The 15,197-nt window shown below is 57.1% G+C and overlaps 1 protein-coding gene across 2 annotated transcripts in view; it reads left to right on the forward strand.

Annotated features, from left to right (window-relative positions):
* ANXA11 (annexin A11) overlaps window positions 1–15,197 on the forward strand; it is a 45,057-nt gene that overhangs the window by 17,064 nt on the left and 12,796 nt on the right. The window contains exons 1-4 of one of the 2 annotated variants that reach the window (XM_070057011.1): window positions 11,116–11,190; window positions 11,439–11,498; window positions 12,385–12,497; window positions 13,709–14,098. In XM_070057011.1, the coding sequence (XP_069913112.1) occupies window positions 11,447–11,498; window positions 12,385–12,497; window positions 13,709–14,098 (555 nt within the window). In that variant the 5' untranslated portion in view covers window positions 11,116–11,190; window positions 11,439–11,446. 2 annotated transcript variants of the gene reach the window in all.

Consider the following 15,197-nt stretch of genomic DNA (forward strand, 5'->3'; position numbering starts at 1 on the left):
AGTCATGTGGATATAAGTTCCCTCATACGTCAGGAGAAAGGCTCAGAGAGGTCAAGCAGTATGCCCAACTGGAGCTGGAATCATTGTCCTCCCTGGGGTCACTCCATGGACCAGCAGCAGTGTCGGAAGATGACATCGCAGCTGTGTGGGCCTGAGTAAAATTCGTGCGGCATAGCTGATAAATCTTGTGACCGTCCTGTGACATGTGTGGCCCTTGATGGGGGCGTGTGGGCTGTGCAAAGACGGGGAGCTGGCTTGGAGGGTGGGTGGGAGAGGGACCTGCTGAGAATCTGGGGACACATTGGAGCCAGAGCGGGTGATGCATAGGCTGCGTGGCCCAGGATGAGTGGCTCCCTGCCCTTTCTCCACCCGCATGAGGGGGGCGCTTAGAATTCCTCGTGGTCCCTGCCCGCTGAGCCATATGCAGGGTGCATTGCTCAGAATGTGGAACACCTCGGGGAGAAGGTGGGAGAAGCCGGGCTGGAATTTCCAGGGAGTAAGGGGCTTGAGAGCGAAGGGGGTAGATCCAGAGAAGCTCACACACCCCTGGGACTGTGGTCAGTTAGCATCAGCCCCTACCATTGTTCTGCTGGTCCATGCTGTGTCTCACTAGTGGTCCTGGGAAAAGCCCCTTCTGAGCAGGCGGCGAAGCCGGGAACAGCTGCCCACTGCCTACGTGGATGCAGACCTGTTTCCTCCAGCAAACACAGCCACAGTTCCCCTTTTTGAGGTGTGTGTGTTTGCTTTGTTTCTTTTGGTTCTGTCCTAATCAGTTCCGGCTGTTGTTATGCAATGCCGTAAACCAGGAGGCTTACAAACAACAGACGTTTATTGCTCATGGCTCTATGGGTTGCACAAGCCTATGAGGGGTCGTGTGGATCAGGATTTCAACAAACGTTAAATTCACAGCGGGTCCTGACCACACCTTGGGCGTAGGGCTTGGGTCAGGTGCTTTCTCTGTTGCCACTGTGTCCACCATAAGAACCGCAATGTCTGCAGGGACCACCAGCTGAGACCGCATCGCGTGGCCGCTCAGGTGCCATCCAGAGGCGGGCACTGTATCCGTGTCCACCCTCCTCCTCTGTTGCTTGCTCCCCACATGGTTGGCACTTGCTGAAGTGTTGCCTCTCTGGGGAGCCCGCTGGGTGTGGGCATGGCTTCCGAGGGGAGCTCTCCTCCTGGTGAGGCACAGCCCAGGCCTGCAGAGAGCTGGGCAGGAGTGCAGCCAGAGATGGTCACACATGGAGGGCATGGTCCCCGCCCCCTCCCCACCTCAGCTCAGAGGACCTGGGCCCTCCTCCCAGGCAAACTCCTCCCGACTCTGGCCTCCCGGCACCTTCAGCTTCTTGCCTCTGCTGCTTCCCCACTCCTGGAGACACCCAAGTGTGTGGAAGGGATGGACGGAGAACATCGCCATCATGCTTTCTCCATCACGAGGTTGGCAAATCCAGGGCAGCCTGAACCCATGTGCTCTGTGCCCACCCTTCCTCTCCCTCCACACTGTCCTGCCTGCCCCCTTCCGTGGTGCTCCCTACCCTTCCATGAGCCCCCACAGTTCTTATGCTGGGTATTGCCAAATGCCCTGGGGTCTTCTGTTAGGCATTTTGTATGGGGGAAATTGATATAATGAAAGGTTAAGTGACGATAATAAGAATAAACATATTGAAGTCTTGTTATTCCCATTTTACAGATGTGGAAAACTAAGGCCCAGAAAGGTTAAGAAACCTGCCCAAGGTCTTATGACTAATAAGGAGCAGAACTGGGATTTGAAGCTGGACATTCTGGCTTCATAGTCCATGTTCTTCTCCACCACCCTACACTGCTTTTAATAAAGTGCATAGATCAGACAATACCCCAGTATTTCTAAAAGCTCCAGCCTTGAAACAGGAGTTGCTGAGGCTGCTGCACTCTGTGGGGAAGCCAAGTGTCACAGAGAAAGCCCTGGGCCCTGGAGCCTGGCTTTGAATCCTGGCTCAGCCGTCTGAAACCTTGGAGGAGTTACTGAACCTCTTTGTGTCTCAGTCTCTTTCTAATCTGTGCTTTGGTATTGGCTTCATAGGGGTTTTGCAAGGTTAACTCCATGTAAAGCACTTAGCACAAGGCCTGGCACCTAAACAGGAGCTGTCCCCACGCCCTGATCAGTTTGGGGAATTTGCGGATGGAGTTGAGCAGGCTCCTGTGTTGCAGGACTTCCCAGAGCTTTTGCAATGTGCCCTGTGCATTGACAGTTACCTGAACGGGCATGTGGAAGTTACAGTCTGGAGCTTAGGGTGGCGTGTTAGCTGTAGACCCGCAGGGTTCACGACTTGCAAGATACTGGATTGGTATCAGAGTACACAGTTGTGTGGCACTGAGCTGCTTCTGCCAGCTCTGACCTGACCAGGATTAGCCTGGGGAGAGGGTGCAGGCTAGACCTGAGTAAGACTTCTGGGGGCAGTGGATGGTAGGAGAGCTCAGAAGTAAGGAGGTCTATGATGAAAATGAAACAGTGATGCCTGGAGAGAGTAGATAGTGCGCTCGGGCCCTGTAGCTGTGTGGCTGCCTCAAGCCAGGTGGGTCCTGCTCTATAGAAAGCCTGGGTGCAGAAATCCATTCTGAGGGGCTTCCCACCCTTGCGCAGAGCCGGGGGTTCATAAGTCTTATTATGCTGTTCCTTGCCGGGCACATGCAGACCAAATACTGTGTCCCCTCCTTAATGCTTAAATGATCTTAAGAGGGACCAGCTTACAAAGCAGAAAGTTGAGGGCCAAGGATGTTAAACCACATGGCCAGGCCCACTCTGTAGCCACCAGCAAAGCAGAGGGCAGGCCCTGCCCACCCTCCATTCCTGTCGGTGAGCCCCGTCACTAAATGGCCCGGGACAGTGGTGACCAAGCCTGTGTTTGTGTTTGATCAGTGCCCTGGAAGATGACACACCCAGGTGGTGGGGAGATCATCACCTGCCTCTCCGTAAGCCCATGGTCCGGGCCTGGGAAAGTCCGGCAGTGGCAGGGCCCCCTGGAGCATCCAGATGAGAGGAGTCAGCCCCCCAGGCCTGGCTGGCACAGTGGCTGCTTAACTTAGCGTCCCGGCTGTATTAGTTACATAAATCAATATCGATAGGCATGTTGATATGTAAAGTTGCTAAGAGGTACTGTACTGTCATTTAGAGATAGGAAAATGACAGGTGAATTAATAAACAATACCTGGGATCTGCTTCAGAATAATTCAGGGCAGAGGGTAGGATCTGGGTGAATCAGGATTGGCCTTGAGGCGATTATCCTGGTTAAGGTACTCTTCCGTTTTGTGTAGGTTCTCCATGATAAGACGTTGCCAACAATGTCAGTCATTATTAACCGGTGCTTCCTTTCTGTGGTTCACGCCTCGGAATTCCAAAGCCACTGTTCCTTGCGCGGTCTGCAAGGGCCAGCTCCTCCAGCTGACTCTGTTTGTTTTTTTTTCTGACGGGCAGAGTGGACAGTGAGAGAGAGAGAGACAGAGAGAAAGGTCTTCCTTTGCAGTTGGTTCACCCTCCAACGGCCACCGCGGCCGGCGCGTTGCAGCCGGCGCACCTTGCTGATCCGATGTCAGGAGCCAGGTGCTTATCCTGGTCTCCCATGGGGTACAGGGCCCAAGGACTTGGGCCATCCTCCACTGCACTCCCGGGCCATGGCAGAGAGCTGGCCTAGAAGAGGGGCAACCGGGACAGAATCCAGCGCCCCGACCGGGACTAGAACCTGGTGTGCCGGCGCCGCAAGTGAAGGATTAGCCTAGTGAGCCGCGGCGCCGGCCGCCAGCTGACTCTGAACGTGTGTCTGTAGCAGAGTCTTCCTCCCCTGTAGCTGGGACAGAAGGGAAGTGATGAGGGCTGAGGCACAGAGGATTTTCTGGAACGTCCAGCCTTGAGAAGTGACCTCGGCAGAGCCCAGTTCCGAGCACACGGACAGCACACTCCCCTTCTGCCCTTGTTGGAGGGGTCTTAGGATTGTTTGACAAGGGCAGGACCAGCTGGGACCACCGCGCCAGCCCCACCTGCAGGCCCAGCTCTCTCTCTCTGGTGCGTTTGTGATGTGAGCAAGCAAGTTGGACATCAGATAATCTCCCAAGATTTTTGCCAGTATGAACATTATGTGAGTCTCCTGGAAGTCTAGAGTGTGGCGTAAAAGCTGAAAGAAGTCTGGTGCAAGAGGAAAGAGCTGGTGTCCTTGTCATACCCACCGGAACAAGCCAGCTTGAGGTAGGGTGGGCCTGGTCCCAGCCCATCTTTCTGGGCGAGATTCCCAGAATGGGGCTTTGTGAAATAGCATTTCTGTCCTGAGTTTTGGGCTGTGGCCACCCCGGCCTGCCCCATTCCCCTGGGGAGGGAGACTCAGCTGCTCCCAGGCAGTGTGTAGAGGGCATGAGCCACTCAGACTGGCTCAGGGATGAGTGTCCATCTCCCCCAAACAGTACCAGGGGCATGCCGGGTAGGAATGTGGATTGAAGGGAAAAAAACAAGACAGAAGCACCTCCCCTTCTTTTTGTTTCTATTTATTTTATTTATTTGAAAGGCAGAGTTAGAGAGGGAGAGAGAAAGAGAAAGTCTTCCATCCCTTGGCTCACTCCCCAAATGGCCGCAATGGCCAGAGCTGGACCCATCTGAAGCCAGGAGCCTGGAGCTGCATCCGGGTCTCCCACGAGGGTGCAGGGGCCCAAGCATTTGGGCCATCTTCTGCTTCCCCAGGCCACAGCAGAGAGCTGGATCGGGAGTGCAGCAGTGGGACTCCAACTGGCACCCATATGTGATCCCGGTGCTGTAGACCACCGTGCCAGCCCCTCTTGAGTTTTAAGAGCTTTTTGTTTTGATAAATAGTCCCTTTATCAAATGTGTGCACTACAAATATTAGTTTTCCATCCTGTGGCTTTTCTTCTATTTATTTTTTTTAAAGATGTATTTATTTATTTGAAAGACAGAGTTACAGAGGGAGGTAGAGCCAGAGAGAGAGGTCTTCCATTCCACTGGTTCATTCCCCTAATGACTGCAATGGCCACAGTTGAGCTGATCCGAAGCCAGGAACCAGGAGCTTCCCCTGGTCTCCCACTGGGTGCAGGGGCCCAAGGATTTGGGCCACCCTCTACTGCTTTCCTAGGCCATAACAGAGAGCTGGATCAGAAGAGGAGCAGTCAGGACTTGAACTGGCGCCCACATGGGATGCTGGCACTGCAGGCTGGAGTCTTAACCCACTGCGCCACAGCACTGGCCCCCTTCTCTTCTGTTTAAAAAAGTTTTTAAATAAGGATTATCTGAACTGTGTGGTTTAAACTCTGTATATAATTTTCCTGTGGGTACTTAAAAGCTAATATACGAGTGACTATTCCAGCCACCAGACTGGAAGGCCAGGGGAGAGGTTCATCCCAGCACAGCCTGCGCTCCTGCCCTTGCCTGCGTGGCTTGCTGCTGGGTGCCTCTCACCCATGCTTCTAGGCCTTTTCTCTCAGCCACAGTCTGGCGCAGGCCACGTTCCCGGGTGAGCCCTGTGCCGCCCTCCTGGGGAGGATTCTTCCGTACCTGTGCCAGGTCCGGCCTTGGCAACAACCTCTCCTCTTTCCTCTTCTGTGTCCCAGGAAGTCAGGCAGGACCCCAGCTGATGTGCTTAGCCTTGCCTCACTGCTGGCTGGGGCTGGGGCTGGATCCCCATCTCCCACTGCTGGCTCCCCGTTGGCTGACTGAGGGCATTGAGGCTCTTTTTTTTTTTTTTCTTCTGACAGGCAGAGTGGACAGTGAGAGAGAGAGACAGAGAGAAAGGTCTTCCTTTGCCGTTGGTTCACCCCCCATTTGCCGCCACGGCTGGCGCACCACGCTGATCCAAACCGGGAGCCAGGTGCTTCTCCTGGTCTCCTGTGGGGTGCAGGGCCCAAGGACTTAGGCCATCCTCCACTGCACTCCCGGGCCACAGCAGAGAGCTGGCCTGGAAGAGGGGCAACCGGGACAGAATCTGGCGCCATGACTGGGACTAGAACCTGGTGTGCTGGCACCGGAGGCGGAGGGTTAGCATTGAGGCTCTTGTTCTGGGCGGCTTTGCCTCTGGTCTGAACACAGCATCTCTAGATCCCTGCATTTGGGGGACTCTGGTTGGTGGCCTTGTGGGGCCTTTGCCATGTGAAGGTATACTTGTGTACCCTACAGGGAGCAGGCCCTTCCCCAGTCCCCGAGAGGCCCACAGGTAGGGCTGCTCCATCAGCAGTGTTACTGGGCTCTGGGGGACTGGGCTGTGTACTACATGTATATGTACTGTGTATTATACTGCAGACCCTGCCCAGCTGCCAGGGCCCTTGCTGAAGCAGGAGTTGGTCGTTGTTCTTATGAACAACAAAAGCTGAAGACGCAGCCACAGGGTGAGTAGGACAGAGCAGGTGGGCATCTCCGTGAAGGCCTGGGAGCCCAGTCCGCATTCCGAAGGGCGTTCTAGCGGTTTGGGGTGGGTGGGGTGCCTCCTGGGTGGAGGGCTTTGTGGGGGTGGAATTCCTAAAATTCCCTCCCGGAGCTTCCTAAGCCCCCTTGGGGAAGGACTGCTGAGAGTCCCCTAAGCTGGCCCCCAGGGAGAGGGCTGGGACCCGCCCACCCAGGTTGCTGGCCCGTGGCAAAACTTCTGATATGTAAATACTGCTTTGTTACTGCTTTCCTTCCCTCTCAGACACACAAAAGGCCCATCGGTTGTTACTGAACAGGAACAAAACTTTAGCTTGTTTTTACGCTTTTCCTTACTCCGCCCTGCACAGAAACTCCCCCTTTTGTCTTTGGCCTCTCAGACACACCCGGGTTAATGTCTACCTGGTTACTGAGACGGGGTGACTGGGCCAAGGCCTCAGCGTTTGGGCGAGCTCTAAGCGGTGCTGCTCCAAGCATGGCCCCTGGCCACCTGGCATCAGCACCCGCTGGAAGTGTGCAGGCCCCAGACCCTCTGGTTTGGAGACTTGGGGAGGTGGGGTTGCAGTCTGGGCTTTAATGAGCCCAAGTGACTTTACGGCGGCACGAGGAGTCACAGGTGGATGAGACCGGGTGCACAGCTGCAGGGAGGTGTCCCCAGTGAGGAAGGAAGGGTGGCATTTGTGCCACAGCGCACCCGTGAGAGTCAGGACCAGCGGCCGGAAGTCCCCAGAGGCAGGTTTCTGAGAATTGGAACAGTCCCTAGGGAGGCCAGCTGCTGTCTTGTGCTGGGGGGACCTCCCCAGTGGGTCCCTGTATCCAAGTGATCAGAAGTGGGCAGAGAGCAGAGGACGTGCCCTGGCCTGTCGGGAGTCCTGGAGTCCCCCACGCACCCCTCCCTTCCCTCTTTGTTGAAGGCCAGGAGTACAGGGGCGTGGTCAGAGCTGCAGGGGGGAAGCTGATCTGTCAATCACTGTGTTCCCCTGGGTCCTGGGGAGTGAGGACTGGGCAGGGCTGGTGGGAGAAGGTGAGTTCCCTCGGAGACCAACCAAGCCAGGGGGATGGTAGCCCTGGGGTGCTGGCAACACTGTGACCTCGTTTGGGACAACACAGAAGGCAGAGATACCAAGTCCACTGGATACTCAGCAAATTGCTTACTTTTCAAAAAAGGGAGGAAGATTGTAGAATCAGAGTTGCTGACCCCGCCACCCCGTAGGGCGGGGGTTGTTGAGGAGGAGCGCTGCTGGTGCCGGGAGCCAGGCAGTCTGCTTGAAGGCTTGCTTTTCTCCCCGGACGTGTAGCCTGGGCCGGCTGTGGCAGACCCCTGATTAGAACTGGGGGAGTGTGCTGTCTTGGCAGAGCCGGGAGGGGCTCGCTCATCAGAGGCCTGTGCCCGCAGTGGCGCTTGGTGTCTGATGTCCACAGCTCTGGAGTGACCTTGGCTGTTTTGTCTCGGTTGCTTGGAAGAACACCAGCGCTGTGCTTGCCCGATGGGCCGGTATGCAGCAAAGCTGAGCAAGGGTGCTCAGACGTTCAGGCCACGGCCCCAGGAACCTTAGCAGAGAGGAGCAGGATCTGCCCAAGGCCTCCTGTGTGGATCCAGGGAGACAGGGAGTCCCTGGGGGAGGGGGAGAAGGGAGGCCAGGGGCCACCCTGCACTCTCCAGACCACACCTGGGGCCTTTGGTTCTGAAGAGAGCTCAGAGAAAGCGAGGAGCAGAGGCTACTCCAGGCAGGAAATGGTGTGGGGTGAGGCAGAGGGGAAAACTGGGCTGTGTGGAAGGGGTGTGCTGGGGAGAGGGAGACCCTGGGCCTGCAGCTGAGCAGAGTGACCATGGGCTGGGGAATGGGGAGCAGCCCCTGTGGGGCCCTCCAGGACAGAGCCCAGTGCCAAGGAAGCAGCTGAAGTCCCCAGGGCCCCCCCACCCCCCGCTGTGCGGGTGCAGCGAGAGCCAGCACCTTGTGTTAAGGCTGCGCTGGCCTGCGGTCCCTGCTCCGCGTGGGGCTGCCTGGGACTGAATGGACTCTGTGTGCGTTATTTTCATCCTGGAGAAGTGGCCGTGACCGAGAGGCAGGAGAGCTCACAAACCCCCATCCGAGTGCGGCCTTTTTTTAAACAGCTGTTTTATAATAGTGAACACACGCATGTGGCAGCAGTTCAAGGGCTGTGCCTAGGAAGGCTCTTCAAACAGTCCACGGCAGATGTGCATTTTTTAAAAACTATGCATGGATTTCCAAAAATATTTTGTATCAAAATAAACTTACCTCTTAGTTTCATTTTCCACAGACTTTTTGAACTGCCCTTTGTAAAGAGTAAACCTTGTTTTCAGCCCCAGTTGCCCCCGCCCCAGAAGCAACCAGTGCCACCCAGTTTCTTGTTTGTCCTTCCAGGCATGGTCTGTGAATGTGTGTGTACAAAATCTGCTTTGTATGTGTCTGGGTTGTTTTTTTTTATTTTTTTTTTCCCTCATTAATTTAGTGTGCACACAGTTCTGCCCCCTGGTTAATGATGAAGGTCACTTCACATCTCCTTATAAAGAACTGGCCAATTCTGAAAATAACCACAGAGCATCCGTTGTAGGAATCGGCTGTGGCTTCTTTCATAGCCTCCCTAGTGAAAGGTTAGAGTTTATTTAGTTTTTAAGGTTTACTTTTTTATTTGAAAGGCAGAATTAGAGAGAAAGGGAGAGACACAGAGAGAGAAAGAGAAAGAGATCTTCCGCCCTCTGGTTCACGCCCCAAATGGCTACAACGGCTGAGACTGAAGCCAGGAGCCAGGAACCCTATCTAGGTCTCCCAGGTGGGTGTGGGGGTTCAAATACTTGGGCCATCTGCTGCTGCTTTCCCAGATGCATTAGCAGGGAGCTGGATTGCAAGCTCAGAGTATCTGATATGGGATGTGGGGCTCTCAAGTGGCCACCAAACCTGCTGCACCACAGTGCCATTCCTGTTTGCTTTATCATGCAGAGTTTTTTTTTTTTTTAAGTTTTTTTTTTTTTATTTGTTTGAAAGTCAGAGTTACAGAGAACGAGAAAGAGAAAGAGGCAGGAAGACAGATTTTCCGTCTGCTAGTTCAGTTTCCAAATGGCTGCAGCAGCCAGGTCTGGGCCAGGCTGAAGCCAGGAGCCAGGAGCTACCTCCAGGTCTCCCACATGGGTGCAAGCACTTGGGCCGTCTTCGCTGCTTTCCTAGGTGCATCAGCAGGGAACGGGATCGGAAGTGGTGCAGCTGGGACAGGAGCTGGCGCCCACATGGGATACTGGCATCGCAGGCAGCAGCTTTACCCACTTTACCCACTACACCACATTGTCCCCTGGCATGAAGAATGTTTATGTCTTTGGGGTTTCGGGCTGCTTCTGCCGTTGAAATCTTCGGCCTGGCTTACATGTATTTGCTGTACTGATGCACACAGTGGGGTCCAGCTTTTTTCTTCCCCCTGCCTCGAAGGGATCAGGCCTTTTGGCCTTGTTCCTCTGAGCGGAGACAGGGAGCAGGGTGGGGCTCTGGTGCTGAAGGTCCTGCCCTGTGGTGCCTGCAGAGGGGAAGGGCACAGGAACCATCGCAGCTCCACCGGCTCTCCTGCGGGGCTGCGGGGCAATGCTCTTAGCAGAAGCCTCCTGACCGGTCTCTTTGCCGTCCCCTAGGCTGCCTCCTCCCTCCGAGGGCAGAAGGGTCAGTCCGAGGACAGGACCTGGAGGGCTATGTGCTGCTGACTCACCCAGCTTCAGGGAGATGCGTCTGGGAACCTCACCCAGGGTTCAGAAAGAGCCCTGCGAGGGAGGGGGTCCTCAGGCCCTGCTGTAGGTGCCCGTTCCGGCTCGCTGCAAGGCTCTACGATGCCACCTGAGTCCCCGTTGCTTTGCCCACAGTCACCTGGGGACCCACTGACCATGCCCACCGGCCTGAGCACCAGGCCCACCGTGAGGGCCCAAGCAGCTTCAGGAAGTCTCTGCAGCTTTCTGAGCCCCAGCGAGGCCCAGTGGATAGAGAGTCCCCCAGTGCAGTGGTTCTCAAAGTGGGGTCTTCAGATGCATGGCATCACCCAGGACCTTGTCCAAAATGCATATTCTGGTTTTACTGACCAGGAGGCCTGGGGCCTAGCGGTGTTTTCACAGCCCCTGCAGCCTGAGAGCCGGTGTATCAGGAGGAGCAGCTCCCTGGGGGGCAGCAGGTGATGGCTGAGAGGTCCCAGAGGTCTCCTCACACTCCCTCACCTGCCCGTGCGTGCTTCTGCCAGCTGCAGCCAACAGCTGCTGATTGCAGGAGTGAAGCCTGCAGGGTGGCTGGTGTCGCGGTGGGTGAGTGTCCCTCCTGGGCAGCTTGATTGGCATGAGGCGCTGCCGAAGCGTGTGTGTCCAGAGGACTTGGTGAGAGCCCATGTCCCAGCTGGCAGGAATGGGCTCTAGGCCTCTTTCCTTTCCCCTGCTGGCCTGCACTCACCGTCTCTGGGCTGCAGCAGCCTCATCTGCAGAAACAGGACGGTGTTGCCTCATTTGCCCATCCCAGGCCCTGCACCCAGAAGCCCTCCCCAGGGCCCCTGTTTCTGGGAGCCCTTGCCTGAGGGACCAGAGGTTGGAGAATGGAGAGTGCATGGGTCAGGTCCCGCATGGGGGGCTGTCGGTGTCTCTGCACAGGGAGATGGGGCTTGCTGCCTTCTCCTGTTGCCAGGTGGCTGGTGATAAGGACATGGGAGGGGAAGGTAAATAAATACAGACCCGGAGCCCTGAGAGAGAGGCAGTGAGGCTGGAGAACAGGTCCAGACACACACACCGCACCTGTGGCAGCAGAGGTGAGGACAAAGCTCAGGTGAGAGCCCGCAGGCCCGTGGCCTTTGGGTCCTGCTGTAGCTGTGGGGCAGGCAGCACGCACATCCCGGCTCTAGCTGCAGGCCCTGTGCGTGGAGGGTGGACCTGGCTTGCCACAGCCGGGCCTGATGCAACTTCTCTTGCAGAGGCCCCCAGCTGTGGTTGGTCTCACCTTCCTGCGAAGCTCCCACCAGTAAGCCTGGCGAGAGGCCTGGTGGGGCCTGAGTGTGTTTTCCTTTTCCCTTCCAGATCCAGCCATGAGCTACCCTGGCTATCCCCCGCCCCCAGGTGGCTACCCACCAGCACCAGGTAAGAGGGTCTGCGGGATCTGCGGGCTGGCGGGGGGTGACCGCTCCTCTCTGCCCAGTGGCCAGGGGTGGAGAGAGCGTGAAGTGCCGTGTGCTCACTGCCAGCCTCCCCACTGTGGCACACCCAGGGAGAGGGCAGCACGAGAGAGAGCACTGGGTGGGGGAGGAGCCGGAGAGGCTGGGTTTGAGTGACCCAGTGTGGGAGGTGGTTGGCTGAGAGGAGTGGGCCGATGCCTTTCTCTGTAAACTGGCTTTGAGGATCTCCCCCTCGCTGGGCCGTCCCAGATGCTAATGCAATGTCTGGTCTAGCCTCTGGCGTGCTGTGCTGTCCCCTACCCTGTGCTCCCGGAGCATGCTGTGTGGCAGGAGGAAGTGGAGGCAGATGCTGAGGGTCACATGTCACTTGCTGCAGCTTGAGTGACAGAGTGAGGCTGTATCCCCCTGTCAGGTGATCAGAACCCAGCCAGGGCAGTGGCACGTCACTTTAGGCCCCTCCTCTTTGTCCTGAAATGAGATTTGGTCTCCTTGGTGGGAAAGGAAATGGGAGAGCTCCTGGGACAAGGGGCGGACAAGTGCATTCCAGGCTGGTCACCCTGAGGGCGCCTGAGCTGTGCTGCCCCCGCCCCTGCCCTTCCACTCTGTTAAGGTGAGCTTGGGAGGGCAGCGCCCCCCGCCCCGCCAGGTCCGGTCTCCCTAACGCTCCACAGAGCATCCTGGAGGTGTTTGCCGAACCTGCCCGCCTCCCTAGGAAGAGGGGACGGCTTCCTCTTCTTGCTCTGTCTGTCTGTCTCACCCTAGCGCTGTGTGTGGCTTGCTGAGCGTCCGGGAGTCTGCACCTCTGCCTGCCCCTGTCCCCATTTGGCTAAAGGTCTTGGTGTTGATTTCAGGTGGCGGTGCCTGGGGAGGCGCCGGCTACCCTCCGCCCAGCATGCCCCCCATCGGGCTGGACAACGTGGCCAACTACGCAGGGCAGTTCAACCAGGACTACCTCTCGGGAATGGTGAGTCCGCAGCTGCATGGCCAGAGGGACCGGGCTGCTGGCTGCCTGTGGCTCAGAGGATCTGTGTGTGTCCACCGTGTCGGGCTGTGTCTTAGGACAGGAGGGTTTTCATCAGGGCACTGCCACCTTCTCTGCCCGCCTCTGGGAAAGGGGAGGACCTTGACCCCACGGTCCCTCAGGTTCTTCATAGCTCCGAGGGATTGGGCGGGGCGGGGGGTGGTCAGGGTGTGCTTCCAGGAAATGTTTGCCAGGCACCTTCTTCATGTGCCTCAGCTCAGGTCTAAGAGGGAGGTGAGGGTGTGTCCGTGTGTGCTGTGCACGCGTGTCTGTGTGTGCGTCTGAATGGCTGTCCTGGGCAGGCCTGGATGGGAGTAAGTAGCTTGGTTGTAAGGTAGCTTGGCCAGACGTGCTATGTTCATTTGTTGTTTTGCTGATAATACATTTTTGTAATCTGAAAGCAAATGTATGCTTAATGGAAACAGTGCAGCCAAAACACACCCTAACATGTGCCAGACTGGTTATAGGCACTAGGGACAAGTGAGTAAAACAAACGCCAGTCTCTGCCCGGGTGCACTTAGCGTCTCATGGGGGGGAGACACAATAAGAATAGGTGGACGACGTGGCACTCCGGAAAGTGTGGGTGCTGGAGAAATGACAGGAGCAGGGTGAAGGGGTCAAGTGTGGGTGGGATTTTAGGTTGGGGGGATCAAGGGGACATTTGAGCCCAGATCTGAGGCAGGGGAGGGATGTGCTGCTTGAATGTCGGGGGACCCCCAGACCTTGAAGTGCCCTTGGACTTGGGACAGTGAGGAGATATGTGTGGCTGAAGGCGAAGAGGGCTAAGCTGAGATCCAAGGGTTGGGGTCTTGCAATGCATAGGAGGTATCATAAGGACCCCAGCTTTGATTCTGGGTGGGGGCAAATCCACCTGCCTGTGGCTGCTCCACTTACTGCTGCATGGCTGGGGGTGAGCATGTGTGTCTCTGAGCCCATTTCATCCTGTGGGAAGTGGGGGGATGTGACTCCTTCTGTCACAATGCAGGTGCCAGGAGGCTGCGGCTGCTGAGGGGTGAAATGAGCCCGGCACACGCAGGGCCTGCAATGGCGCTGGGCCCTGTGCAGGCAGTGCCGCGGGTCAGCTCTGGGAGTCCACAGTGGACTTGGCTCGGGGAAGGGGCCCTGGCCCTGAGGCTCTGCTTTGTGTGTTTCAGGCGGCCAACATGTCTGGGACGTTTGGAGGAGCCAACGTGCCACCAAACCTGTACCCTGGCGCCCCCGGGGGTGGTTACCCTCCCGTCCCCCCTGGGGGCTTCGGGCAGCCCCCTCCCACCCAGCCGTCGGTCCCACCATATGGAGTGTACCCACCCCCTGGAGGAAATCCGCCCTCTGGGGTGCCCTCCTACCCTCCATTCCCAGGGGCCCCCGTGCCAGGCCAGCCCATGCCACCTCCTGGACACCAGCCCCCAGGGCCCTACCCTGGGCAGCCACCAGTGACCTACCCTGGGCAGTCTCCAGTGCCACCGCCTGGGCAGCAGCCGATGCCAAGCTATCCAGGATACCCGGGGTCCGGGACCGTCACTCCTGCTGTGCCCCCAGTCCAGGTGAGTGCTGTCTGGGTCTAGGCCCCAAAGGCGGAGACGTGGCGGAGGAGGCGGGGGACTTGGAGCTATAACCTCTTATTTTCATAAAGGCTGTCACTCTGTCCCAGTTACTCTTCCTTGGGTAGCTTTCTTTCAGTCTGAGGGAGCTTCCCTGCCCCTGTCCTCCCTGTTTGCCTGCTGGGGGCCCTGTGTCACTGCTGCCTGCCCAGTGTGTGATAGGAGCCACCAGGCCACTGGTCTCAAGGCATATGCCCAGTGGCTCCCTGTCTGCAGTGCCCTCGTACTGTTCTCCCAGACAGGTTTTGGAAGATTGTTAAATTCTTAAAAGGAAAAGGGTTGGCAGTTCCTCCCGGGTTGATCTTGGCTCATGTCGGAGAACTGCTCCTGTTTGCAGAGCCGAGAATTCATTGTCATGGTTACATGGCCAGCACTGCCCAGCACTGAGCTGTGGTATGTGCTGGGTGACTATTTTAGACAGAGGGACCCCTCTCCTCTACTCCACCCCCTGCACTGTCCTCCGCCCTCCCTCTCTTATCATTTCTCTGAGCTTATCTCTAACTGTATTTATTATCACCAGCTTGTACTAGTCACCAGGAGACACCTGCCAGGGGACAATTTAGCCTGATGTGTCCAAGTTGGCTGGGGTTTGCAGGCGGTCAGAGTCTAGAGATCAGAGCCAAGGGGCTGGCCCTTGTCCAGGAGTAGTGGGGCTGCTGTGTGCTGTAGGGCAGGGTGGGTGCCTGCACCCCCTGAGGGTACCGGCCCATCAGCACTGCTCATGGGGGCTGTGCTGCGGAGGTGTGTCGGGAAAAGCCGATGGCTCATGTTCCCAGGTCCCACATTTCGCCAAGATCTGGCCCCCAGCCCTGGACGACCTGGGTGTAGGGCAGATTGTCAGCATCAGGACCCGGCTGTAGGTGGGCTCCTGGCCCTGGCAGCCAGGCAGAAGCTTCCGTACCAGAACGCCAGGACAGACCACGGTCAGGTTAGGCAGACTCTGTGTGGAGGGCTCTGTGTCGTCAGTTGCCGGCCCCCTCAGGCCTTTGTCCGAGTCTGGGAGTGCAGCAGCTTTGCATCTGGGGCAGCGACATGCAGGTCA

This window comes from Oryctolagus cuniculus, chromosome 15 (genome assembly GCF_964237555.1).
Source record: "Oryctolagus cuniculus chromosome 15, mOryCun1.1, whole genome shotgun sequence".
In the NCBI taxonomy this organism is placed as follows: Eukaryota; Metazoa; Chordata; class Mammalia; order Lagomorpha; family Leporidae; genus Oryctolagus; species Oryctolagus cuniculus.